The 27,990-nt window shown below is 44.3% G+C and overlaps 2 protein-coding genes and 1 long non-coding RNA gene across 6 annotated transcripts in view; 2 read left to right on the forward strand and 1 right to left on the reverse strand.

Moving 5' to 3' along the window:
* Positions 1-442: 442 nt before the first annotated feature.
* On the forward strand, positions 443-6,816 carry ap3m2 (adaptor related protein complex 3 subunit mu 2). 2 transcript variants are annotated; one of them, XM_058637325.1, is made up of 9 exons: positions 443-555; positions 2,074-2,358; positions 2,464-2,635; positions 3,257-3,394; positions 3,511-3,596; positions 3,830-3,963; positions 4,103-4,310; positions 4,826-4,970; positions 5,672-6,816. In XM_058637325.1, the coding sequence occupies exons 2-9, from the start codon at positions 2,086-2,088 to the stop codon at positions 5,770-5,772; spliced, it is 1,257 nt and encodes a 418-aa protein (XP_058493308.1). In that variant the 5' UTR covers positions 443-555; positions 2,074-2,085; the 3' UTR covers positions 5,773-6,816. The 2 variants fall into 2 exon arrangements, with proteins under 2 accessions (XP_058493308.1, XP_058493306.1); XM_058637323.1 differs by lacking the exon at positions 443-555 and adding an exon at positions 931-955.
* An 11,429-nt stretch (positions 6,817-18,245) lies between these two features.
* Positions 18,246-27,990, forward strand: part of tet3 (tet methylcytosine dioxygenase 3) — a 30,743-nt gene continuing 20,998 nt past the window's right edge. For 2 of the 3 annotated variants that reach the window (XM_058635344.1, XM_058635345.1), the window contains exon 1: positions 19,027-19,484. In XM_058635344.1, coding sequence (XP_058491327.1) covers positions 19,413-19,484 — 72 coding nt within the window. In that variant the 5' untranslated portion in view covers positions 19,027-19,412. Of the gene's footprint in view, positions 18,708-19,026; positions 19,485-27,990 lie in introns of those variants that run through there. The other variant, XM_058635347.1, reaches the window with a different exon arrangement.
* On the reverse strand, positions 21,805-24,094 carry LOC131463572 (uncharacterized). Its single transcript, XR_009241060.1, has 2 exons — positions 22,738-24,094; positions 21,805-21,942 (listed from the first exon to the last, which is right to left on the reverse strand). It is a non-coding gene; the product is annotated as an uncharacterized LOC131463572 (long non-coding RNA).

The raw sequence follows: 27,990 nt of genomic DNA on the forward strand, positions 1-27,990 counted from the left end.
CATCCAGGAGCAGCTCAAAACTCAACATCACCTTTGACATATAGGTAGCAAAAGTACTGTATTATAGATAAAGTTATATCCATAAAAATGATTCATATAAGAAAACACGAAGACAAATAAAATCATTTAAATAATACATATATCACACAATGATTTAAAGTTTAGAATAACAAAAAAAGTGTCAACTCTGTGAAGTTTGAATGGAAAAAAAAAAAAAAATAATACACAAGATGAAAACTGATCCTGAAAACAAAATGTCAGACCAGCTCCATCTCGCAGCCAATCAACGCTCGGCTCTGCTGGTGTTTACCGTCGCTCTCCTTCCGCCGTCCAATCACAGCCGTGCTCGAAGTCGGCCACTTCCTTATTGTTGACCAATGACTCGTTTGAATAGGCGGGACTATAGTCATCTCTGCGTCTGATTGGTTCGCCGTAAACCTGTCGTTTCCTCGCGTCAGGATCCGCTTCACCAAACGGGAAGCAGCGACTGCAGCTTCGTATTTCATTCGGTAAAACGGTTAAAGGCGAGACTGGCACGAAATAAAACAGTCTTCGGTGAGTTTTTTTGCACTTTATTGACATTTTAGGAGTTATTGTTAAAATTTGCTCCACAGCAGCGAGGTTACTTTGATATGTTTTCATCTCGGGAAGCGGGTGACGGGGCTTTTCCTCTGTCATGAGACTGTGAGGGAGGAGGAGGAGGAGGAAGAGGAGGAACAGGGACTGACTGATGTAGCATCTTGTGAGGAGATGGAGGCCTTCAACCGCTGTGTGATAGGAACCAATCCCTCTGTTTTATGTTCTAACACGGCCTTAATTAAACGTAGATGCACTTCGTACGGGGTTCCGTCGCGCTCGGTCCGCTATAAACCGGATAGCTGTGCCGCATAATTCATGAATATTCCGGTGTCACGTTTCTGAAACCAAGTTTTACTTAAGCTGACTGAGCTACAGTGTATGTACTAAAACCCTGTTTAATTCTACGTATAATAGTTTAACTGTTCCTTGTTAAAATGAACATTTCAGATATCCCGTTACTCTTTCTAGGACCTATGACGTCACTTGTCATTGCAGCTATATCTATCTAAACTAAATAATTACTATTCACTATTCCAATTCGATATGTTTACAGTTTAATTCAGACGTCAGTAGATGTGGGAATCACAGGGTACCGATACATGGTCGAAGATATTCACGATACAACAATACTGTGATAATCAATATATTGCAGGACAATCATATCGCGATACTTCCTGATATCTGTCTAACTGAAGTAAACAAAATATCCGCGAGAAGGTCAAAGTGCAGGATCTCTCTATTTATTCACAACATAGACAACAAAGTGCATAAAATGTAATGTATTGAACGTGGATAGAGCATCTCTTAGCGTAGCTTTCTCCACCATTATCCAGTTTTAAACTCCCTCTTCTTCAGTCAGGTAACTTCTACCCAATTTTCCCTCATTCATCGTATCAATGATCCCATTGCACGAGGAAGGACGAAGATATATCACCAAATCCATATTTGACCCACCCGTACTGGTCAGAATGAAAATGTGTGTATCTCAAACTAGAATCATTAGTATAGTAGTCATCATTTAGATGTTTAAATGTTGGCAAAAAAGAACGAAACTAACAATAGCACATGGAACAATCTATGTTTATTGTATATATCTTTTGGAATATACATATTGCGCCTGTATTTTGCAATAACGGTACATTTTCGATATATTTTGCAGCCCTACTCCCTACTTCTAAGGTTTATTGCCAGGTAAAGTTTACTAACACTAGGATTTTGCTCCAGTCAGTGGTGCGCATATATAAAGAGACACAGATAAATAATATAAGGAAAATTAAATAGTAAAGCGTTGAGGAAAAAGTTATTTACAGAGAGAATAACTATTGTCAGTGCACTATGGAGTTGTGGAATCAGTCAAAACAGAAATTAGAAGGCTTAAGCAGCAGTTTATTTTTTTTGTAGTCACTCTCAGAAGGTTACAATTGCATTAATATTAGTAAAAAAATGTCTTATAAATGCTTTGGTTTTCTCTTTTTTTGGTCATTTACATCTCAGCCTTCAGCCAAAATGATCCACAGCCTGTTCTTAGTCAATGCCTCCGGAGACATTTTCTTGGAGAAGCACTGGAAGAGCGTGGTCAGCCGCTCGGTGTGTGACTACTTCTTCGAGGCACAGGAGCGCGCCACAGAGCCAGAGAATGTCCCACCCGTGATCCCCACACCACACCACTACCTTATCAGCGTGCTCAGGCATCGCATCTTCTTCGTCGCAGTCATCCAGAGCGAGGTGCCGCCGCTGTTTGTCATCGAGTTTCTCCACAGAGTTGTCGACACCTTCCAGGTACGCGCTCACATTTGTTTTTGGTGCACTTTCAGTTTATGTATCGACTCAGTCTGACTCGACATGGTGGTGTTCTGGCTGTTGTCCGTGTGTCTGTGTCCTCAGGACTATTTTGGAGTGTGTACAGAAGCTGCCATCAAAGACAACGTGGTGGTGGTGTATGAGCTGCTGGAGGAGATGCTGGACAACGGCTTTCCACTGGCCACAGAATCCAACATCCTCAAAGAGCTCATTAAGCCTCCCACCATCCTCCGTACAATGGTCAACACCATCACAGGTACTAACTATTCACATGAGTCTCACAGTCCAGAGTGAAAGCCTCTAAAAGGGGCGTGGTTTTTGACCTCTGTATTAAACCCATCAGACAAGCCGGGCACAGGAGCAGTGGGCAGCACTTTTCTGCACCCTGGGAGCAATGGGGATTGGGTGCCTTGCTCGGGGGCACCCCAGCCCTTGAGCCATCCTGGGATTTGAATCTTAGGTTACTAGGCAGCACTTGGCCTCTTCTGGCCATAGAAAAACTGTACAGACTCAGTGTTTACATGAGAGGAAGGAAGTGATGCACGGTTCTGGCTGTTCTGACAGGTGTATTTTAGTGAAGTAGGTCAAAATAATACAAACAAAATAAAATCTCAATCTTTCTCTGTGGGGAAAAATGAAAACATAAACGCAAACAAACAGACAAATAAACTCAGGTCAAAGTCATTCATAATATAACTTTATCTGTAGATCCAATCAGAATAATAACGCTTTTCCATTATACAGTTCTAGCACGGCTCCAGCCGAGTAGTGATAGAACTGTATAATGGCCATAAGATTGCAATCTCAATGTGACTTCCTGTCTGTGTAGTAGTAAATGTGTCGACTAATTCACATCAAATCCATGTGTGTTTTCCAGGCAGCACAAATGTTGGTGAACAGCTTCCCACAGGCCAGCTGTCAGTGGTGCCATGGCGACGCACCGGGGTCAAATACACCAACAATGAAGCCTATTTTGACGTGGTGGAGGAGATCGATGCCATCATTGACAAATCAGGTGTGACTGCAATAATTACACACACAAATATATATGTAAAAAAAAAAACATCTTTCTCCACAAATCAGCTTTTGGAAAAAACGTTTTAAACAAAGCGTTTGTTGTTTTCTCCTCAGGCTCCACGATTACAGCAGAAATCCAGGGAGTCATCGACGCATGTGTAAAACTGACGGGTATGCCAGACCTCACCCTGTCATTCATGGTGAGATCACAAAGCTTTTATCTCTGAGTGGATCAGACTAACACACACACACACCGTCAGAAGCACCAGCTGTCGCTCTAATGCTCATATAATTGTGGATTAATAATAAAGCTTAATGGAAAAAACATACTTTTATTTAAGTTTAAATAAAGTGTTCAGTTCTAATTCTTTTTAATCTGCTGTATTTTTTTTTTTTTTTCTGTGACCAAACTATTGCTGCTCTCTTCTCCCAGAATCCTCGGCTGCTGGATGATGTCAGTTTCCACCCCTGTGTGAGGTTCAAGCGCTGGGAAGCTGAGAGGATTCTCTCCTTCATCCCACCAGATGGAAACTTCCGGTTGCTCTCCTATCACGTCAGCTCTCAGAAGTCAGTGTTTTCTTTTCCTTCAGTGTCTCAATTATGTCACATTATGGTGAAGACACATATAAGACGCTGTATTTACAGTATATAAAAATACGAGCACCACAAAAACAGTAGCATTGTTTGTTGTCTGCTGCTTCTTCAGCCTCGTGGCCATCCCAGTGTACGTTAAGCACAACATCACCTTCCGCGAGGGAAGCTCTCAGGGACGATTCGACCTGACTCTGGGCCCCAAACAGACCATGGGCAAGTCTGTGGAGGCGGTCCTGGTCAGCAGCCAGCTGCCCCGCGGCGTCCTCAACGCCAACCTCAACTCCTCCCAGGGAACGTACACCTTCGACCCGGTCACAAAGGTACTGTGAAATTCAGTCATCACAGCATTTGCTGCCATATTATTGATGAAGCCTAAGTAAATACAGAAGAGAGTGCATAGGAATTGAATGTTAACACCAGGGGTCAGGTTTGGGAACCTGAAGGTCTCAAAATATATCTTTTAATGAAGATGCACGTCCGACGAGAGCGCCGCCTTTGCACCGTGCATCTGTTGTGACGGCCCTGTTTTTCAAAGAATTAGGTCAGAATGGTCTTACTCACTAACTGCCATCATCATCCAGACAAGGGCACAGGAGAGGACACTCCCAGACACACTCGGTCTGTTTTCCAGACACGCACTGAGCAGCTAAAGCTGTTGTGAGGGAAAGACAGTGCTCATAATCCATCGTCGTTCAAATTCATTAATTCAGTGAGGCTGCAGCGACATGAGTCATCACGGCTCCCGGAGCTTTCCCACCGACATCATGATACTAATGACATCATGGCATAGTGATGGTCTAATACTTGCCATGTATCCTTCTGCTGCTGTGTCCAGATGTTGACGTGGGAGGTCGGTAAGATCAACCCACAGAAGCTGCCTAGTCTGAAAGGGACAATGAGCCTGCAGGCCGGGGCCTCCAAGCCTGATGAGAACCCGACCATCAACATCCAGTTAAAGATCCAACAGATGGCCATCTCAGGTACACACACACAGACACACAAAACCCCATATTCTAACACAGCCATGTTTGTGTCTCAATTGTGTCTTTACATTTCTTATAGGAATACATTTTAAATTGTAAATCAAAAACACACAACCACTAATATTCTCTGTGTATATTATTTATACATAGAATAGTTGAACTCATGCTTCTAAAGCCTTTGCATACAATCGATGTTTTCATGACCAGCTCAGCTGACGATCACCTGACTCTGGTGCTGTGTGTGTGTGTGTGGTCACATGACAGCCACTAGATGGTGCCAACTGTAATAAATAAGCCTCTACTGGCACATGATGATGTAAAAAAATGTAAGAAAACAGTTTTATTTCTTTTTAATCTTTCATTTCATTTACGCAGACTTTGTTCTGACTGTTGAGTCTGTCTCTGTGTTTAATGCATTTGTTTATTTTGACCTTTTTCTACTTTGTTATGGATTATATATTTTAATTCTGCCTGTGTTGTCTCGCCCTATATGCTATAAATAATCCACAGCATTAAAACAAGCAATTGATGTTTGATTAAATCATTGAAGATATGGCTTTAACTACTGTTTTGAAGAATCCTCTTATATCTTACTAAAGCAATATTCCACCAATATATATAATGCAGAAAATAGCAGATTGTGTATCGTTGATGCATTGATATTTAAGTGGTAACTGTGTCCTTGTGTCCTTCACCAGGGCTGAAGGTGAATCGCTTGGACATGTACGGTGAGAAATATAAACCTTTCAAAGGCATCAAGTACATGACAAAGGCCGGCAAGTTCCAGGTCCGGACATAAAGACTCCTACTCTGTGACCACCGGACCAAACCAAACCACAATGAGACTGAGAAGGTGATGTGAGGGGTGGGGGGGTGGGATGGGGAGTTGGTACATTCCCTGTGTATATGCATTTCAGGATTTACCTGCACAAACTGGAGGTGGAAAAGGAGCCGCTATCACTTATAAACATCGTAAAAGCTGATTACAGGGCAAACGCAGCTCATCCCCATGTACTGTATTCGACTTACTTTCCATGTCTACTTTAAATCCTGAGCCCAAATCAAATTCAAGAAGTGTGAAGCTTGATTTTGTCAACATAAATTGCATCATTTGTCGTGATTGTCTGGATAAATGTGTGTGTGTGTGTGTGTGAATTTGTTTTTCTGGTAAATCAGAGTAAAACTCCCCACGAAGGACCTCCTGCTACATGAAACAATATTTTATCCAATCATCAACAAACTAGCGTCTGTTGATTTGCTGGATGTGAAAATGTGACTCATGTTTAATTTGTGTCCTCATGATCAGACGCATAAAAACTTCCCACGTCCGTTTCCCTCTGTTACCGTGATGTTTCCTCTCAGCACACTGACGTCTGTGACACTGGAGCGAGTCATAATGCTGGTACTAATGTTTCCCTAATGAATGCAAGTGATATCAATGCAGAGGGACCAAAGGAGAACTTTTCTGTTTTTATTCAACTTAAATTATTATTTATTCAACAAAGCAAATGATTTGCTTCCCGTTCCGGCATCACAACAACCTCGCAGACCAGAGAAACGGTATAATGTGCATCCTAATATCTCTTTATAACATTATGAACGTCACCATGGAAACTGGAATAATCTGGCTACACCTTTCTGTGAGTCAGTTTGATAAATAAACAAGGTCATATCCACTGGATTTGAGGTTCATGTATTCAACCGTGTATCAGTACAGTGAGTAAGGAAGGACTCTGGAAGATCTGCATTTTGTTGTCATGGAGTTTTATTGGTGTGTTTGTTTTACAGCTTCCAGTGCAGTGTTAAACTGGTGTAAAAAAAATAAAGGTTCAATGTGTTATAACTGCAGTGATGGCTCTAATTACACTGGGATTTCACACAAGTGATGATGTCAGAATTCACGTCATACACCTCAGAATAACAGCGCAGCTGGTTCATAATTTAGATTTTTGTACAGCGTTGCAGAACAGTGTCTGTGTTGTGAAGTCAAAATAAATGGTTTGATTTATAGAGTTGTGGACTTTGTGCTCGTGTGCTGACACGTCTCTACGGTAGCCTGGGTGGACAAACCTGTGTTTGCATGTGATGCATACAATAATAACATCCTTTTTTTTTTTGGAATGCGAGGGCCACCGTAGTTCCCTGATGCTCCTCCCAGGTTAGCGACACAGACCAAACATCTCAGCTTTGCACCTTCACATTAAAAGTATTTCACGGGTGAAACACAGCCAAACTTTTACTTTGAAATAGTCACAGAAAATTAAATGTGCATAACGCATGTCAATGTGAATAATATGCATGTTGTATTAAAGAAGGGATTAACGATAATTTTAAAACCTTTTATTTGTGTCCCTGCTGATGACAGAGAACCTTGTTCCCACAGGCTGTTGCTGCTTTTCTATTAGACAGTTATAGCACTACTCGACTCGACTCGTATTTTTGCTTTTCCATCAGTGATAGTACCTGGTACCTGCTCTGACGAGGTTCAGCTGAGCAGATACTAAAATGTGACGTCATCAGACTGCCGGTCACTGATTGGTCAGAGAGTGTCGTCACTGAAGAGTCATGAGCGTGATGTCCGACCCAAGAACCAAACTGAACAATGCTGAACTATAGCTCAGTTAAAAAGACTTAAAAATCCTAAAAACATGTGTTAATCTCCATCATTTAGCAAAGGAAATGTCTAAAATCTCCATATTTAACAGGAGTCTGGTGTATTTAGTGACAGCACTGCTGAAAGCCAGCAATCGTGAGCCCAATCACGACCACGTTCACCTGTATTTCAGTTCAGAAGTCTGTTCTCGACTTACTAATCTTTTGAATTCACTGATTCTAATGATTCAGTTACACTGTAAACAACTGCTTTACGTGTTTTGTGTCAGGTTCATGCAAGGTGGCAGGTTCATGCAATGGCAACCCCGCCCACATTGAGAAGTTACCATAGTAACGGCTAATTATCAACCCGAGTAGTGCTAGAGAACAGAACTTCCGCTGCACCAGTAGGTGGAGTATAAGCCCCGCTAGGATAGTCCTCTGTCAAGGATAGTCCTCTGAGCCTCGACCTGGTGACCCACGAACCGGCTGGACAAGCCTTTCAGCCGTGAGCCGCTCCAACCGAGGGAGCTGTAGCATCGCTCTCTTTGCTAGGAATGCGTCCAGACTTGTAGCGCCACCCGATGGTGAAGTGGGATACTACAGGATCCTGACGCGTGAGTATTCCAGGGTCCATAAGAGAGTCGTATGAGTATACCTCAGACGTAGATGTCACTAATTCTTACACTCGATGGCGGAATTTAAATGTAGTATATATTATTTACTTCTTCTTTGAAGGAAAGCTACTTTACCTTTTCACAGGACATTGCATTTCAAAAAATGGATGAATTAAAACCCCACATTTCACATGTCTCCTCAGAGCTTCCACATCATGGACCCCTGCATCTCCTCTTTCTGTGTGAAGTCACCACTCCCCCTTTGAGCCAGCTGGCTGGAGTCCACTCCATAATTTACTGATGGCTTTAACCCTTTCACTCTCTCTCTCTCTCCCTCTCTCCCCTGCACGGAGACCACACTCTGCAGCTTTAAGTCTTCTCAGTTATGTCATTACCACCAACTTTTCCCCCTGACCCACTTTTTGTGCACGCGCACCAATTAATGTTGGTGTATTTTGACTCTCATTTACCTTTAGTAATTGTTCTTTTAAGAGTGTTTTTGTGACTTCTTTGCGTTGCTTGTTGCAAACGCATCTGGAGTGAGTGAGTGAGTGAGGGAGTGAGTGAGTGAAGGACGGACGGACATCGAGGCATTCTGAAGATCCACTCATCGCAGGTGTCAGGTTTGTCTCTTTTCTTACTTTGGCAACAAAAGTTTCTGCACTTTTCTTTGTGTAAATGAAGTGATTATTATTATTATTATTATTATTGTTATACTTTGAGCAGGGAAACTTAAACACGCGCATTACAAGTCACGGACAACATGTGTAATTGTCTTATTATAACAAACACCTTACAGATGAATGAGTGAAAGAGTGACTTGTGCAGACCGAGCTGGAGGCTCGTGTCTCGTGGATGTAAATCAAAGTCACACCAGGAGAAAGTGTGACTTTTGTCGCCTCAGAGCAATTAATGCAGTGCCCTGTGTGTGTGTGTGTGTGTGTATTCCAGTGTTGATGAGCAGCTTAATCTGAGTGTAAATCTGAGGATGTCTGTTAGCTCTTATCAGATGTGAGCTTTCATATCACTTAACTGACTCAGTGACTCCCTGCTGTGACGCGAACAGCTTCCCTGTCGCTGACCACGTGGACACGCAGTAAACGCCACCGTGTCACGTCACATTATGCCCACTGTGACAGCGCAATTATGATTAAAATCGCAGGTATCTCCAAACTGGTGAGTTGTAGATAATAACCCATACAAAGGTAACGTCATTCGACCCAGAAATCTACAAATGTTTAAAAAAAAAAAGTGCTGTAAAACATTTCAGAGCAGATGTTTAAAGTTAAAGTGGCTCCACTGCCGACTCCTCATCACTACCTCGCGACGTTCGCGCCTTTTATGGCGCGCGCGCGCGTCAGGGCGCATTTTTTGCTGCTGCTGCACCTGATTTAGCACTTTATATCAACAAATATGTTGTATGAGATATTTTTAAACTTCACAAGGTTACTTTTTGTACTGTGTGAGGAAGTGTTGTCGTTTTTCCAGTTTTCTTTCCTCCAAACTTTACGTCACAGAGGTGTAGAAAGTACTTAGCACTTTATAGTTTGGCTTACTTGAAGCACTTACTTACTTCTAGCTCTTGTTTGTACCCAAATGTTTAAATGCACTTATTGTAAGTCGCTTTGGATAAAAGCGTCTGCTAAATGACATGTAATGTAATGTAATACTAGTTTTACTAGCTAAATACATCAAACCAACTAAGCTCCATGGACTCTTGTATGGTAAGATTTCCTTTTATCCTCTACTAACTTTATTTGCATTCATTATACTTAAAATGGGCGGTAAAGCAGTAAAAAAGTGTGTTATGTTGCTTTTCCACTTAATGGTCCCAGCACAGCTCGACTCGACTCCCCGTGCTCCTGAGAGGTTCCAAGTGTTTTACAAGTCACTAGTTTGAGGAGATACTATATTGTGATGAAAAACCGACCAAAACCGTGTAAAGCCAAGCTGTGGACGAGGCGGGTACCAAGTTTTTAATTTGAAGCTCCTTGTAAATTAGACATTTGGTCGTTATTGTATTATTATACTCGTGTGATGACTTTGTTACAGAGTCTGCAGCTCGTATTCATGGTTCCCTTTGAACAGCCGCCATTTTGACAGGTGACATTAGGTGTAAATAATCAATGAAATGATGGGTCAGTTTCTGGCTGCATGATAACGCTAAACTCTTCACACTGTCTTAGCTTATAGGAACTGAACAGACACGTTGTTAATGTGTGCTTTTTTCTGTTAAAGTGGTTGCAATGCAAAGCGACAATGAAGGTACTTACGGTTTAATAAACATATTATTACAGTAAGATATTTTAGAGCTGAGCCCTGTTCTGTTTCTCCAGAGAACAACAAGACTAGAGCTGCAACTAACGATTATTTTCATAATCGATTAATCTGTCAATTATTTTCTCGATTAATCGATGAATCGTTTGGTCCATAAAATATCAGAAAACCATAAAAAATGTTGATCGGTGTTCGTCAAACCTGGAAATGATGATGTTCTCAAATGTCTTGTTTTGTCCACAAACCAAAATGATTGACTTTTAATGATTCATTTGTTATCCAGAGCAAAGAAATTAAGAAAATATTCATATTTATAAAGCTTAAACAATCAGAAATCTTGTTTTAATCATGAAAAAAGCTTCAAACCGATTAATCGATTATCAAAATAGTTGTCGATTAATTTAGTAATCGATTAATAATCGATTCATCGATTAATCGTTTCAGCTCTAAACAATACAGAATACAGTTTTCCTTTTCACGTATAATTTTTTTGTAATAACAGAAAAGGCAAAAGGTTCAGACGTTTGGTGCCTTGTGTTTTTATCGTAATCTTATTGTAAAACATTTTGTCCTCACCTCGTTGTTGTGATGTAATGAACTGATGATCTGTACGTCGGGAGGAAAAATGAGGACTTATCCACAATAAGCGACAATAACATTCGCCCCATGGTTCTCAAACTGTGGCATGCGATAAATGCAGATAATTATATCATAATAAATTAATTAATAATAATTAGTCACCTTATCTCTCGTTCCATACATAAATCTGCCTCCATATTTACACCACTGTGTTTTAACGTTGGTGATAATGGTGTCTTTTTGTGGTACTTGGTATAAAAAGTTTGAGAAAGCACTGACGTTCGCCATAATGTTTTGCTCAGTCAGGGTTTTTTACTCTAACTCGGAGGAAAAGTACCTGAGTTGTTTCTGGCACAGGTTTCTAGTTCACCACAGCATTGGTTGCTGTGGTTCACAGGAACTACTAGAGATATGAGAGTTGCCTGTTTCCTGTCGTACTTCATTATAACGTAAGTAAAGCTAGTAAGAAAGTTGGCAGAGTGATTTTTTTTCCCCCCACAGATAAAAGTCCATATAAATTTTAAATCCACTGTGTTTTGTATTGCCCCCCCCCCCCTCATCTGTTTGTATTTAAAACCCTGGTCAGTGCAGGACCAGAAACTCTGGGTTTGGGTGAGCACAATCCACTTCATTGACGGTTGACTGGAGCGTGTGACCACAAGACAAAGAAGACTGTCCCTGACTTCAACCCCCGTCTTTTATCTAGGACACACACACACAAACACCCACACCAGACCCACCACTGAACACAGAATCCCCTCAAACTGCTGTGTGTGTGTGTATGTGGCTATGAGCCAAGTGGAGACACAGCGCTGACAGCTGTGTTTCGAGAGCAGACAGAATCCAGACAATAATCCTGGATATCAGACTGAGCACCAGTGCAGGACAATTCAAAATCATGTGTACAGCATAACGTGTATTGACTTCTTTTTATATATAACTTTTATATAATTTTTCCTTCTGTCTTTGGCTTTTCTTTCTTTTAAACGACACCTGGATGTAAATGAAGTGTCTGTATTGTGTTTTGAAATCAAATTCTTCTTCCTCTTTGTCTTTGCTCAGTCTCTAGACCGAACCCACACTGTGCAGACACCGCCATGATTTCCCAGGAGCCAGCTTCACTATCCACACTGTCCTGGTCCAACAAGTGCCCCTCGGGGTAGCAGGGAAACATGGACTCCATCCTGGTCCACCAGAGTTCTCCTGGGGGTCCCACCACGGACGACCGTATACACACAGTCATGATTAAGTTGACTAGACTAGACGGGATGAACATGAAGCTAAGTTTGATGGCTGTAGCCCAGAGAGTTCAGGAGACTGAGGCGTCCTCAAGTACCTTTAATATATAGATGGACAAAGTCAGTCGTGAAGGCAGAGCGGACCCCAGATATTATAAACTCCCCCTTCTTTAAATTCAACTAGTTCTGGGTCAGAAGCCATGCCCAGGCCCAGGGCTGGACCTGATCCTCCACCTGAGGACATTTACGAGTTCTCCATGGATGCAGAGGAGGCTCAGTCTCTGCAACTCTGCAGGAAATCCACGGAGGAGACGTCTCCTCTGAGCAAATACATCGAGAGTGAACACCAGCAAGCGGGGCTCTTCTCTCTCTCCCCCTTGAATGGTTCCCCGGACGCCACCGCTGTTGACCTGCAGAAGAAGCGGAGGAAGAAATGTGGCGAATGCGCCCCCTGCCTCCGAAAGACGAACTGCGGCACCTGTGCGAACTGTCTGAACCGCAAGACGGGCAAGCAGATCTGCAAGCTGCGCAAGTGTGACGAGCTGAAGAGGAGACGCGGCGAATGGGAGGCGAGCGAGGTAAGGATACGTCCGTTATCTGATAATATTACCATGGGATGTACTGTAGTGGTGAAAGTGGTCAGTCCAATTTTGATATATCAGCATTCAAGACTGGTATGTTCATCACAAACAAGTGCAAATGTGTGGTTTTTATGGGGGAAAATGTACATTTTTAAGAGACTTTGTGAAGTAATGCTATTGCTATAAACCAGGGACTCACTGATGAGTTGGCTGCCGTCAGGGACGGCGTGAAAACAGATTTTTAGATTTAACAAATGGCTCACCTTATAAAATCTATGGCTGCTTACGTCTACAGTGTTTTAACCTCAAGAAAAGTCCAGTAGTTACTGTATCACTGACCTTTCATACATTGTCGTCATGCCGTGTGTCTTACAAACACTAAGCACTTTAACTTAAACTCAGAAAAGTAGGAGGACACTGTGTCGCGTGCTCGCTGAGGAGGATACAGATGCAGGGAATCCTGATCCAAAGCCAATTGTTTCACAGTCTTTAAGACCCCGTGAAACACTTTTGTCTGAGTGGACGCTCAGTGTGTGTTTGTGTGGGCCACTCAACAGCAGCACTGGAGAATTCCTGCAGTTGCCTGAGCTTTGAGCTCTGACCTCTGCGGCCTCGAACGGGAGCGGGGGTTAACCTTAGGCCATCTCTTCCTCCGTGTGTGCGTGTGTGTGCACGTGTGAGGAGAGGGCTTGTCTTTTAAGAGCGTGCAGTGCTGCGTTAAGACCAGTGTGTGTGTGTGTGTGTTTGTTGCGTCAGAGTGAAACGCGGGGGGGATGGGCGGTGGAGTCGAAGAGGACGGGAAGCAGCGGTAGATGGTCAGCACATTGGAGGAGGAGAAGCAGGAAAAACAAGAAAAGGCTTTTAGAGAACAAACAATGGACACGTGCTGCCTCTCCAAAGGCTCTTAAACATCAGCTCTGCACATTCCCACGCTGATCACAAAAGTGGAAGAATTAGACGGCACAGCAGCTGGTTTTTAACACATTTTTAATGGCAAGAACACAATTAAACTTGTCCTGGAGGACGGAGTCACCTGGGCAATATTTGGGTTTTTAAATGAAAGGCTTTTATCAGCCTCGCACTGTAGCTGCTATGATGTTATAATTAAAGAGCACGGGGAAACTGCACCCTTCACAGGTGTAGATGTAGCCTGTGCACGCAGGGACACGTTAAAGTGTCGACGAGGAGGAAAAGATCCCGGGTTTGTTTAGTCCCAAACAGGAAATGAGGGTTGTCATTAGCACTTCTACAGGCCGGCAGTGAGTTCAGCAGCTCTTGTGTAAAGAGGGTTTTTAAGTGTCTGAGGGCATCATGGATATTTATAGGCCCCATGATTCAAAACCTCTGACCTCTGAGGGAACTTTTACTCTCTCTGTTCTTTATCCAGCGTCTGTCGTCAACCTTTCATTTCATACCAGCAGATCCTCCTCTGATGCCTCTTGACTTGCAGTACAGTTAGTTTGTATGAGATACTGTAGGAGATACGTCTTACAAGATAAGTGAAACAAAATGCACCAGGAGGAGAATACACCAATCACACAGTCACACCCACACCTGTAATCAGTCACTGTCACTCAGACTTTGTTTACATTCCGATTTGGACAAAGTAATATAAGTGAAAGAGCTTTTCAGGATAAAACAAAGCCCTCGTCACCCACCAACACATGAACACAATAAAAGAACTGACATATTATTAAAGTAAAATGTAATTGAAATTGAAATTATAAAAATGTAGACTGAAATGTAAGATTAGATAATGTACAGTAGGCTCCAGGCCACCATGTAATCAACACATGCCTGCGCAGCTTTTTCTCTCTCTCTCTCACACACACACACACGTCAGACAGAGATTTCCTCTGTTTCTTTTTCTAAAATAACACGATCACTGCCTTGATATTGTTGTGTGTGTGTGTGATCTTGCAAAGCTGGTTTTCCACTAACAGACAGCAGGGGGAGTGCAGACATTCCCCAAAGTCATTACATGAGGGTGAAAATCATGCATAGTTCTGCTTTTAGGGAAATGTAACTTGCGTCGGAAGTGTGCATTACTGTAAATTAATACTGTTTACTATTTTTTACTATTTTAAAGCACTATCTATATATAAGAGTAGGGGCATGATCGTTGACCAAAAAAGACATTTATTTAAATAATGTAGGTCCCACACCTGGATTAATGTGTTAATGTTGTGTCAGGATGAGACTATTTATGACCATTATTATGTATTTTTTACTGTTGATGTATTATTCTTTATCATTTTAGGAAGACTAAACCCTTATTAATCCGGCAAAACACTGAATTTGGCCATTTACCATGTGCAGCACGCCAACAAAAGACCATTTTATTGTCACAAATTATGAAGGAATCCAGAGCATGGCCATGTTCAGGGAAATAATTAAAAGTTTAACTGTTTATCTGCATCTGTTGAAAGTTCTTAAGCCTCTGGTATGCAGTACTTTCTCTGCACGTCGCATATCGCGGACCTCAGGGTCCTTTAGTATCCCCGTTCACCACAGGGTGGCGCTACAAGTCTGGACGCAGTGAATAGGACGCATTCCTAGGAGTCGAGGTATCAGTCGGTTTGAGGGTTGGATGACTTTCCTTTGCGACTTCTTCTTCAGTTGCCGAAATGTTTATTCTGCTTGGTGGGTGGGGCTTAATACTCCACCTACTGGTGAGGCGTGAATTCAGTTTTGCGCGCTCTCTGCACGTGGTTCCAAAATCAAGGCTGCACGTGCAGGCCTCTATAGGTCAGGTGTAAACACTGCAGATAATGAAGACAGACGGGAGATTGAGGAGCAATCCTCGACAGAACAATATGTACCGCTGTCACATTGTTAATTAATTAAGGACTGCGGTCCTTAATAAAGTGTGTGCACTCATAAAACAGGACGTTTGCCATCGGCTGTAGCAGGTATTGTTACAGAATGATAATTACCCCCTCACATCATTCTTCCTGCTCTCAGAGCAGCAGGAGATGCTGCAGCTCTCTCTCTACAGTATATACATGCTTTTAACCAAGCATCCTTCTATCTATCCATCAATATTCATCCCCCGCAATGCCTCCATCTGTGCCTTCTAACCTCTGAATAGATGCAGCAGCTTAGTCCCTCATTGCCTGGTAACCACATCCTCCGTCGTCTCCTGTGACTGCTCGGCAGCTCACTGTTGCACTGCCATCAGCGGCAGCTCTTAACCCTCTGCCTGTTGAGAATATAATACAGTGCGATCGCTTCCAGTCAATTGAATGTGTGTGTTTCGCATGCACACTCTGCATCACACTCTGGGGTTTTTAAGAGGCAGCGTTAGCATTGGTGCGCCTCGTTAGTAGCTCTTTCTGAAATGAAGCAAACAAATGCAGACGAGAGAATCAGCTGAAAATGCTCATTTCAAATGACATAGTAGTCGTATAGATGTAAACGTGTCGTGCAGGTGCCACATGCTCGTGCACATGTATGGAGAAGAGTCGACCTGTGCCATGTTTTGTCAGTGTAGAGCGTGTGACAGCAGTTTTAAATGCAGCGCATTCATCCTCCTGCAGCTAAATGCACAATTGTACAAACACGGTGTCTCACAGTGGCTTTAATGAGCTTCCCGCTCTTCTGTCTATGTGCTGGACCGCTGAATGTGAGCAGGTTGGTAACAGCAACAGCAGACGAGTGAGTGAATGCGAGAAAGTTGAATGAAGGGCATGGTGCTGTCTGTGAGTGGATCAGATGTGCGTCTGTGTGTGTGTGTTGAAGGCTGGGAAAGGTGGATGAAGGTTTGATTTGTTGACGCGCTTGTTGTGGTCACGTCTTCTGTGTTTTCCCGTCGCCGCTCGGTCTTTCATCTCTTTCACATTTCTCATAATAACCACCCCGGCGACCTGCCTTCACTGCGGTACGACGACTGCCTCGACCAGCGGTAACGAAGTCCACTGAAGCCGACAGCGGCTCTTCCTGTCCGGCTTTACAGAAACACGCCTCCGCTCACACGTAAACACACATTCACTCTCACACACACACATACACACGTGGCCCATCAGACGTCAGCAGAGGGGATTTCCCGTGCTGCACGAGCGCGTCAAACAGACACCAGAAATGCTGTGTCACTGTGTGGCTGCCTCACCTCCCCACACCACACTTCAGCTCGCTCTCTCTTCTCGTTTTCCCTCTCTCTGTGTCTCTGTCTCACTGCCGCTCGCTGTCTCTGTCTTTTCCCGCCTCGATGTGCTGCGTCTTCGCCAGGCTGCGTGAACTTTCGCTGACTCTGTCTCGCCTTCCCGCAGACGTCTCGTTTTCAAGCCACCATTTTCACTGCTTTCTGCCGCCGTCCGTGTCCGAACAGAGCGCTTTGCTTCTGTTTATCCTTTCTGGTTTACAGAGAGTTCGAATGGACGGCAGATTTTTTGAGGGCTTTGCTAAAGAAGGAAAAAGACAAATAATGCATCTTTGCGGCGATGCCCGGTTATTTGATTGGACAAAACCATTCCCACTCCACTCTTGTGTAGGTGATCCGTTTGGTGTCAGTGTGCGCTGATGTCTGGTTAGAAAGATTCCTAATGTAAACATTATGGAAACAGGCGTTCAGAATAGTACGCCGAGGATGTCACTCTCGTGTAGATCAGGGAATGTGAAAAGGTTGAAGTGCTCGCATGTGATTTATAGAGGTCTCAAAACTGGGGTTGATCTTTGCTTTTGGCTGTTTGAGTGTTTATTATATCGAGTCTAAAGGTGGCATTGGAACACATTTTCGTGTCTTCACTTCTTGACTTTGAGTCAGCATATTCTGCCTGTCAGAAGGGGTGTCTGTGTGTGTGTGTGTGTGTGTGTGTGTGTGCGCGCGTGCACTGTGCAGTCCAGTCCAGTTATTGCAGGCAGCCCTGACACAGATGGTGCTCAGCCATACCACATACCAGAGGCATTGTTTAGGGAAGGCTAGTTCGAGGAGATAATTGACGGGCATATAGAGGACCCATCCCCCCCTTACACACACACACACGCACGCACATGCTCGTGCACACACAAGCACACATACACACCCACCTCCTGTCCACCTTTCCTCTCCCACTCTGTTTGGCAGGTCTGCACACACTCACAAACAAATTCAGCGTCTTTTGTAATTTAACCTCCTTTTAAGCATCTCTCTCTCTCTCTCTCTCTCTCTCTCTGTCTCTCTCCCTCACGCTCTGTCGCCGCCCTCCCCGGCTCTCCTTCAATTTCACCCTAGCAGCAGAGCCCGGCCCGGCCTCTGATTGGTCGAAGGACTGCCTTTGTGTGCTATCTCTAGTGTGACGTCTCCCCGGCGACCTCTGTGTGCGTGTGTTTTGTGTGTGTGTGTGTGTGTGTGTGTGTGTGTGTGTGTGCATTTGTCCATGAGTGTATATGTTTAAAGAGACAGAGAGAGAGAGAGAGAGAGAGAGGGGGGCATTCACATCATGTATGCAGAAGGAGAAGAAAAAAAAAACTGAGCGAGTGGGAGGAAGGAGTGATAGTGATCACAGAAAAAACCCGCTGTTGAGTATGCGTGTGTGTGCGGTAAACCTATTGGCATACTAGCAGGAGAGAGAGAGAGAGAGAAGGAGGGAGGGGGTAGAGCAAGAGTGTTAGCGACAGAGAGAGAGAGAGAGAGGGGAACGTGCATACGAGGGCTCATGTAAAACCATAGTAAAAACACAAGATGGCTTCCTGAATGGGCTGCTGCTGGAACAGACGAGAGAACGAGAGATCAAGAAAGAGGAGTGGAAAGCGAGCGACACAAGAAAGGGATAGAGGGATAGAGGTGAAGACAAGAGGGGGTTGGAGTCTTCTGATGGGGATTCGGCCGGCGGACGGAGGAGTACAAACCAAGGCAGCTCAGAGACTTGGAGGGTAAATATTCATCACTCCAGACGATTTTAGGCTTGATAGTTTCTGTGTGTGTGTGTGTGTGTGTGTGTGTGTGTGTGTGGGAGGGTGATGGACGGAGGGGGTGAGGGATGGGATTGGCGGGACTGAGGGGGGGCGGCTAAAGACAAAACACATTATTTAACATTGAGACACAGCCAGAGCCGTGTAGACAGAATGTGAAGATTCTTTTGTTTTATTCCCACACATTATTCTTATCATTATTATTGTTATTATTACACCTCACTCTTTACTAAACAACACACTGACACTCTTTAAAGTTGCCCTTTAAAAAAAAAACAAAAAAAAAAAAAACTTGTGTGGGGTCTTCATGAGAGAGGCAGTGCCAGGTTAGTGTACAGACATTACATAATTGTATAAATCAAACAGAACCCCGGCTCTGCTCTCTCACCGTGCCGGCAGCAGAGGGAAGTGCCGGCTCACTGTCGGCGCTCAAATCAAAGAAAAGTGATTTGTGTGCACGGCTGCTTCTCGCCGGTCGCTGGGGTTGACAGCGCCGATGAGACGGTTGCACGTCGAGTGTCGCGCGTGTCGTACCCGGTGGTCCAAGTGTCCTTAATGATGAGTCTATCTGAACAGGCCTTTGTCGCATTATTCTATTGATTGTTATTCACTCCCCCTCCCATCTCTCTCTCTCTCCCTCTCCCTCTTTCTCTCTTGCTCTGTTTAATGGCTGTAAAGGTGGAATATTTTGAAGACATCAGTCGAGGCTGTTTGGGAAACCTTAAACTGGCAGCTGAGGTAAGAGAGGGCATTGGGTTTGTGTGTTCACTGCTGTCTCTGTCTCTGTGTGTGTGTGTGTGTGTAATATCATTCCAAGTTGGTTTTCTTCTTCTATTCTTAATTGTTGGTTTAATCTATGCTTTCATATGTCTATTTACACACGAACCGTAACAACTTTAATTTGAATGTTCGTCTGAATCGGTTTATCCAGTAATTCCCGTTTCACAGAAAAGGCTGGGGTGTTTCCTGCCTCGCCAAGTTGGTCAGGTTATGTTCTCTCGCTCTCCAGTGAAGACATGATTATACTCATCAAATAAAACCCTGATATCGTCGTGCGAGGTGGCAGCCGTCCTATTTATCCGCCTATCTCCCGTCGCGCCCCTGAGCTGACAGCGTGAAATCAGCTACTTTGACTTTATCTCCACGTCGTGGTGCCGAGCTCGGCGCCTTAGCGAGGAAGTGGCAGCATCCTCAGTTTAAAGTGTCCCACGCTGCCCACTGATTGGTGCCAGAGGCAGGCATGTGTAGATACAAGAGACCAGAGAGAAGAGGAGGGAGGAGGAGGAGGAGGAACCCTGCGCGTTGGCTCTGGAGCGAGGGGGCCGTCCTTCTTCTCCAAGGTTCTGGAGTCAAATGAGGTAAAGGGAGTAAAAGTTAGTGGGTCACGCATGCGCATGTGTGTGATAGTCGGGCGTAGTAACCTGTGGCGGCGTGGCCGCTGAGCGCTGCTGTTCTACAACTCGCCGAGCCGGGGCATGCGTGTGTGTTTATGTGGAGAGGAAGTGTGAGCGGCGAGGATTCACAGAGGAAAGCATGACAGGGTTGTAGAGTCATTAGAGTCCTGTGATGTTCTCTTAAAGTAGAAGGAACAATCTCAGAATTGTCTTTAAAAAAACGTCTCAGTGGGAAGGAACGAGTCAGGATCCAAACGTGCATTTAAACGGGATCGTTTATACCAGACACGGTAACCTGTGTTACTATAGTGACAGGAAATATAGGTCAGTCTGTCTCATGGCGCATTGGCATGAATGGGTTTAACTCAGTTTTACTGACATAGCTCACCGCTAAATCTGCTCTAATCCCGACTCGTGTGTAGTCTGCCTCTTTATCAACAAAGGTTTCATGTACACACCCAAGCTGTTGACTTTTACAAATGTGTGCTCTCTGCCACTGTGACTCTCCTGTGTTTCCATCTCTACACGGGTAAAGACTGTTGAGTTTGTTGTTTTTTAACGTAAAGATAAAGATATCCATGTGTTAATAATAACACAGTAACATAGCAGTGGACTGACACTGACACATGGACGTTGGACTTTCTCATGAAACAGAAATCAAATCAGTGTGAAAAACAGAAATGACTTCAGTTCCTTGTGGCTTTCTCTGACTTTAGAGGTTATACCAACACAGACAGACAGACAGTCTGAACTCGTGTGATTTTTTTCCACGCCCATACACAGGATATCCTCTTTCAACACAAGATGAACTTCTCTCCGCGCGCTGGTGGGAAAGCGCTGAGCGTAGAGTTGAAACACTCGCTGCGTGCGTGCGTGACAGACGCATGGAACGTTGGCTAATCACATGTTTAGCAGTGCGTGGAATCCCCGGGCCCTCGCCCGCTAAGGGTTAACACTGACCTAGTTTCCGTGGCAACACTGAATGTCTGATGACATCATTGTTTTAATTTTAGCTCGAGTCCGGCATCCAAGGTTGGTCACATGACCGACTTGTGTGTGTGTGTGTGTGTGTGTGTGTGTAGTAAGTGCAGAGAGTCAGGAAGTGGAGGCTTTGACATCAGCTCTTCCATTCACTGTTTACTGCTCTGTGAGGTTTCCACTCGGTCAGTACAGAAGTGCAGCTTTCTGTGTTTTTGCTCTGGCGTCATGTTCTTCTGCTCTCTCTTCTGTTTAGTTTTGACTTTTCCCGTCATGCTGTGATTGTGAAATGATTCACGTTTAGGGGGGGGGAAATGTGTCAGTGATCTTTCTGACCAATGTTGTGGTTCGATTTGCGATAATATGACTTCTTAAAGACAAGCCTCGGTTCAGTGTTGCTGTGTTGTAGTTTAAAAACATGTTGGAGCGTTATTATGGGAAACCATTGAGATATTAACTTATATAATGGCATGCGAGGACTTAAGAACTTAAAGATAGTTTTTAACATGTTTGTTGACGTGTGACTGTTTTAACTTGTTGCTCTATTTTGTGGACAAATCTAATTTTTATAAACAAATATAAATATAGAAATATTGATTATATGTCTGGGATGATTTTGACACGGCTTCCTGAATGATGCTATTTTCTATACCAATTTTATGAAATAATTGCACAACACACTACGGTTTAAACACACTATTTCATTTTTACAGACTCACAAACAAAAATAAATGAGTACATCAAAAATAAACCGTAATCATTTTTTGCCTTGACTGTTGATGTAAATGGGTTGCCCTCCTCCTCTTCATTAGGGTCGGCAGAATCTAATGTGAAGCGATAGAAAAAAGAGATGTAACACAAACTGAGAGTTGTTATTTTAAATAATGCAGTTGACCTTCTAACCCAGTATACAAGCCATGTTTCCATCAAGTGTAACTGGCCGATTTGGTACAGCTTTGCCTTTTCATTAGTAATAGTACCATAATAACCAGCCCCTACCATTAGCATCCTTCCTTTGGGCTACCAGAGTAAAATGGTGCGGTACAGTCAATAGACCAGCTCCGCCCACGACAGTCAGGTGACTGCAGTTCATACTCATACAAAGTTTGAAAAAAGCTGCTGGATACCCTCCTTTGTTGTTTGTTGTGTCACGTTCGATACAACGTCACGCCAAGTATCTCGCAGACTCGGCCATCGAGTATACGGCAAAATAATTGTAAGTCTTGTCACGTTTATAATCCGACAAACCTGGCAAAGACACTTACAATTATTTTGTTGGAACGAGTTCCAGACGGACAGCGACTGCTTCCGGTCCACTGAGCTGTCGCTCAGAAACTCAGTAGCCAATCGGCAACAAAAAAAACACGGCGCAAAGAGCAAACGATATTCCGATCATCGCAAACAAAAAGTGTTGTTTGAAAATATTGACACAAATCTAATTCCATATTGAGTGCAGCCCACACCCCCGTCCACTGAGTAATGGTACAGTTCTCAGTGGAAACACAAGCCTGAGCCGGGCTTTACCATTCCAGACCGTACCGTACTGTACCAAACCTGAACCTGAGTCAAGGAAACTGAATAAAGTACACAGTTCAAAGTTTGATAAACATAAATGTTACCTGCTGCCGTCTTAGCGCCGCTGCTGTCCTGAGTGGATTTCTCTGTAAAGAACTCCGGCTGAAGGAGGCTCCGCCAGGCGACACAGTCAAACACAGAGCAACACACACACACAAGATCCCAGTCAAACAGCGTGCAGCAAAGCTGATGAGATTAACTCTTCATGTACCGAGCTTAGGTATCAAAGGGCAACACGTGATGTAATACAGAGGAAGTTCAGTTGATCGCAGCGATAACTGTGTCTGTCTCTAGCTTTTCCCCCCTCAGCATATTAATAACATTTATGTGTAATCGTTGTTAACCATTAACTGTCCCTGAGGAGTCACCTGATCTCTGTTACTGTACAAGGGTTGCATCACCTGAAAACAACTGCTGTAGATCCTCATTAGCTTCCACACGATTTCCCACAGGTGACGCGTTTACATACAATCATCAACATACAGGGACTTTCTATTTTATTAAAATAAACGTGAGTCTCTGTACTTTGTACTGTACCGCTCAACATGACTGCAACCTACACTGACTCCTGGTGTGATGAAGCCGTGAGAGGTTTGTCAGCCGCCCGGTGCCGCAGTTAATAAAAAATGAATGGAAAGAGGAGGGGGAGGAGCTCTCAGCTGTTGCCGGAGCTCTTTAACTCTCACCTCACTGGCTCTTGCACCTCCGCTGCTCCCGCCGGGCACGTGCACTTCATTCAAATCCCACTGCTGCAAGACTCCACCAGGTTTTATGTAACAGAGAGTCACAGCTGTGTCAGGTTTCATCACAGCGGAGGCTGGAGTGATGTCATTAAGGCATAAATAAAGACTTTTCGCGACTGGCCCTTTAAGCCCGGCTTGGCCTGACTTGAACATATGGGAAGCTAATCTTAGCCCACGTCCTGAGAGAGACAAGGCTGGCAACCAGCCACTGTGCGGAGCTGACGATGGTTTGTCTGGTTTTATCCCGTTGAACATTGAAATATTGTCCCGAATTGCGACATTAATAATCAGTCAGATTGTTGCTCTACAACTGTGTGCTGTTAATCATTACATCTCTGACCGCTCTGCTGTGACCACTTCTTGTTGTGTAGCACTGCTGTTTGTCGTCCACTCTCTTTGTTTCAGGCACTTTCTCACGTATTATGGTTATTGATTACTTCCCTCTCCTTCTTTTCATCTGCCAAACCTGAAGCACAAAGAGCTGCCTTCCCCCCCCAACACACACACACACTTTCTCCTCCTCCTTATTATTTTTTTGTGGCTCCACCCTTCCCAACAGCGCCCCCACCACCACACTGCCCATCACTACCTTTCAATTTTTTTTCCCTCCTCCCTCCTACAACCAAACCACTCCTCCCTTTCTCTTTGTGAGGCATGTGTGTGTGTGTTTGTTGGGTGGAGGGGGGGGGGGAGGCTGCTTTCCCCAGCTGGGTGGTTCGTGCTGACTTGCACGTGCCAAATGTCAGGAGGTATGACTCAGACGACTGGATACACTACACTCGTTACTACACTGCACACCCAAACACGCCCTGAACCTGATCCTGACTGCGGAGTAAACACACAGACGGACGCTGTGATGAAACCTTAAATATTAAATATAAACATTGTAGTAGAATACAGAGACAGATGCACTCGTGCAGTAAATTAAGTTTTGTTTTCATGTTTTTAAGGGAAAAAAAAGCAGTTATTTTACTGTCTATATAAAAAAAGAAAGCAGTCTTGGAGTATGAATCTGCTAAAGTGAAGTGAAATATGTCCCTTATTTAGTTGAGCCCAGGCTCAAACTCTTTGTTTTGCTCGTGCACTCACTCCAGCCCAGTGCCCTCTTTGCCCCGCCCACCAATAAACCCAGTGATCCTCACTGAACAATCCAATACTGTATGAGTGCTCGCATGCACTGTACGTGTAGTGGAAAATACCTCCAAAAATATGTCTCTGCTTTCAGTGCCTCGGCCTCTCTGTGCATTTAAAGGGACAGGCGTGACTGTGTGTGTGTGTGTGTGTGTGTGTAAAGACAGTGATAGATAGAGAGGTAAAGAGAGGGAGGAGGAGAGAGAGAGAGTGACAAAGTGTGTCAGATCAGATGACCTTGATGCCATTAGACTGCAGGCTGTTGGATGGGTGGGGGGGGGGGGTTATTGCAGCAACGGTGGAGAGAGGTGGAGTCAGCTGACAGGAAGAGAAAGGAGGAGGAGAAAGGACCCTCATGTCATGACCATGATGCTCATGTGAGTCCTTTAATGGCTTCTTGTCATCTAAATGGAACAACTTCTCCCACCACTGGAGGTCAAATCACACACACTCTTTATTAACTGTTACTGCACACACACACACACACACACACAGCTCAGGACACTGCATTGACTCAATTCATGTTTACAGCCCTAAACAAAGCCCGATCCCCAGCTCCCACCATAACCAGTAACTGCCTTAACCTAACCTGAACCTCATGACAATTCAAATCTTAACCTAACCAGTGCTTGAGAAATGCCTACTGCGAGTACTCCTGATTCTGACAAGGTCAGTGTTTAAATTGCTAAAGAGGTAACAAATACACACACACATGCGTGTGTGATGTTCTGGTAAAAATTTCAGAAGCTCTTATTTCAGTATAAGGGTTTCATTTCAAGGCTTTGTTGAGAAGAAAGGAGAAAGATGACTCAGGTTTAGTCATCTGTAAGTCACACACTGCTGAGGATTGGACTTTTGTTGTCAGTCATCTCCTCCTACAACCAAAAACCTTTCCTCCATGCTGCTGAGAAACCATGAGCAAGATACAGAGAAGTGAGAGCGATGGAGCGAGAGAGAGAGAGAGAGAGAGAGGCAGATGAGGGCGTCAAACAACTCCCTTCAATGATAATTTTGACTACATTGTGAGATGAAGTGATCGATTTGTATCTCTCTGACTCTACTGTCCTCTCCATCTCAATGCCCGGTTACAACAGGTTCACTGTAAGTGTTTTTATTTCATTTTCACTCCAGGGTTAAGGTGTTCAGATTGTTAATTGTAGTCATTTCTGAATTGCTGTCTCAGTCTTGTGAGGAAACGGTTAAATTACAAGTTAACTGGGACACGGGAGACTGTTTTTTCCCTCTGAGGTTGTGACGTAGCCTGCCTCGTGTTATCACGTTGAGAATGTAACCTGTTGTGTTTCACGGTTCAGTTCAGGACAGCTCTTTTGGTCAAACCTGAATTTCAGCTTTGTGACTCTGCTTCAGTTTGATTAAACAATAACATCTCGAAGGCAATGAACGCCTCACGAGTCACGAGTCGAGCCGGTTTACTCTGAGCATGTGAGTCGAGCACTCAGTTGTCTAATGTGATGTGGTTTGACTTTAATTAGTAAACCAACTGTGTTATTTACACTGTATTTACTTGCTGAGTATCTACGGTACGTCACGTGAGGGAAGCAGCTGGATCTGCTGCGGTGGAGTTTCCCTTTAACGTTGTGACGTCTCGGTCAAATTGACTCAACTGTGAACAAGGACAGTGACAAATTCACACGACCGGCCGCTCTCGTGTGTAAACTGTGGTCGACTTCCTGTTTCATCTGTTTCTTTATGGTCATGTTTTCACTGTACGCCTCTCGGTTTAATTTTAGATCTCGCCGTCACAGCGAGATCTCTTTCATCCGAATGTCTGTTCGCTTTGAGAGATCTTTTATTTGGTCAAACGCTGGATAGCAAACACATTTCATGATCCCCCTGCACAGAGAGGACTAACTGTTGTGATCGCAGCGCCGAGCTGAAGGACAGAGAAAGTGTGTTGTGCTCACTAGGTCTTTGTTATGATCCGTGCGTGGACGGCATGTGACTCAGGGGTTAAGTCGAGCTTTGAGCGAGAAATGCAGCGTCACGGCAGGCGAGGGTGAGCGCAAGCAAGAATACATTGTGGAGTGCATGTAGGTGTGTGGTGTCGGTGGTTTGAAAGAGTGGGCATTTGTCAGATAAAACATGTGCCCACCAGAGTGGTGGAGGCGAGGATCCTGGTGGGAGCCGCTGCTGACGATGCAGTGACGTCATTGCCACATGTGTTTCCTACCTTTCTCGCTTCTGCTCATTGGCTTTCCCCCCCCGGTCATGTGACCCAATGTTCTACTTCTCTCTTTCTCATGGACGGCTTCGGCTGCGCTGTGTTTCTCTTGGGGATTGACGCTCATCTGTGTGTGTGTGTGTGTGTGTACATACGAACGTGTGGCAATTGAGAGACAGACGGTGCACAATTTGCAGAGCCAGAGAGCGGCTGCGTTACTGTGTGTTTATACGGTAATGCATCACGCTATGCTAGAGGGAGAGAAGGCTCAGGAAACAAAACAGAGAGGCACATCGAGAGAGAGAGTGAGAGAGAGAGAGGGAGGGAGGCAGAGGCAGATTGAGAAAATGAGACATCACGAGAAACCAAGAGAACCGGGGTAAGCAAATGTTAAAAAGAAAAGCAGGGAAAAAGGTTAGTGAAGTTAATCCAGCCGTAGCCGGCGTAAGTAACATAAAAATACTGCGCTGAGATGATGACAGTCTGCATGGAGGAAACAGCCATGTTTTTTTTTCTCCCCTCATCCTCCTCGTAAACATCTGCTCGGAAAATCCAACAGCAGTGTTGGAGAGGAGAGGAGATCCCGTAAGGCCGGTCATCTAGCGAGTGGACGTGAGAACAACGTCCAGCGATCATGATGACTTTGATGATGAGAAAGGCAGTGGCACCAAAGCAGGGCAATGGTGAGGAGAGAACTACAGGACATCACCATAGGCTGGTGAACACCCCGAGTCTGGCAAACACGGATGGGTTGAATTCTTGTGTTTGCTGGTGGCATCCTCTTCCTCTTCCTCATCATTTTCCTCTCTGTCACAGAAGCAGTCACATGAATAACTGAGTGACTCTGACATTCATGTTATCGCTACAGACTTTCTCTGGGTTCCCTCTCCTCCGTATCTTTCCTCATCCTGCTGCTCTTGCTTGCCGATGTCGAAGTCTCATCCGCTATTCTCTCTCTCCACTGGCAAACGTAGCCGTCTCGCTCATTTTCTAATCATTTTGCCGTCAATGTTCCATTTTTCTTCCTGCTTTAAGGTGATGGAGTTGACAATGTAGAGCTTTGAAGAATTCATTTGTATATCAAGTGACCCTTAGCTGCCTTCAGCGAGAACCCTTCCGCCTTGTCCGTATCCTTTGGATCGCTGAGGAAGGGCCAGCGAGACCACCAGCAAGCCTTGTTGGAGGATCTATTTTTGCGCCACTTGTAAAATTGACGCTTCCCTTTCGCGCAATGAACGGGC

Source organism: Solea solea, chromosome 8, assembly GCF_958295425.1.
Source record: "Solea solea chromosome 8, fSolSol10.1, whole genome shotgun sequence".
In the NCBI taxonomy this organism is placed as follows: Eukaryota; Metazoa; Chordata; class Actinopteri; order Pleuronectiformes; family Soleidae; genus Solea; species Solea solea.

What these genes read in the sequence shown, in the direction of transcription:
- ap3m2 (XM_058637325.1), top strand. Translation starts at nt 2,086, where the DNA reads ATGATCCACAGCCTGTTCTTAGTCAATGCCTCCGGAGACATTTTCTTG. An exon ending in TATCACGTCAGCTCTCAGAA is followed by an intron (nt 3,964 to 4,102) that starts GTCAGTGTTTTC and finishes CTGCTTCTTCAG; the next exon opens with CCTCGTGGCCATCCCAGTGT. An exon ending in CCTTCGACCCGGTCACAAAG is followed by an intron (nt 4,311 to 4,825) that starts GTACTGTGAAAT and finishes TGCTGTGTCCAG; the next exon opens with ATGTTGACGTGGGAGGTCGG.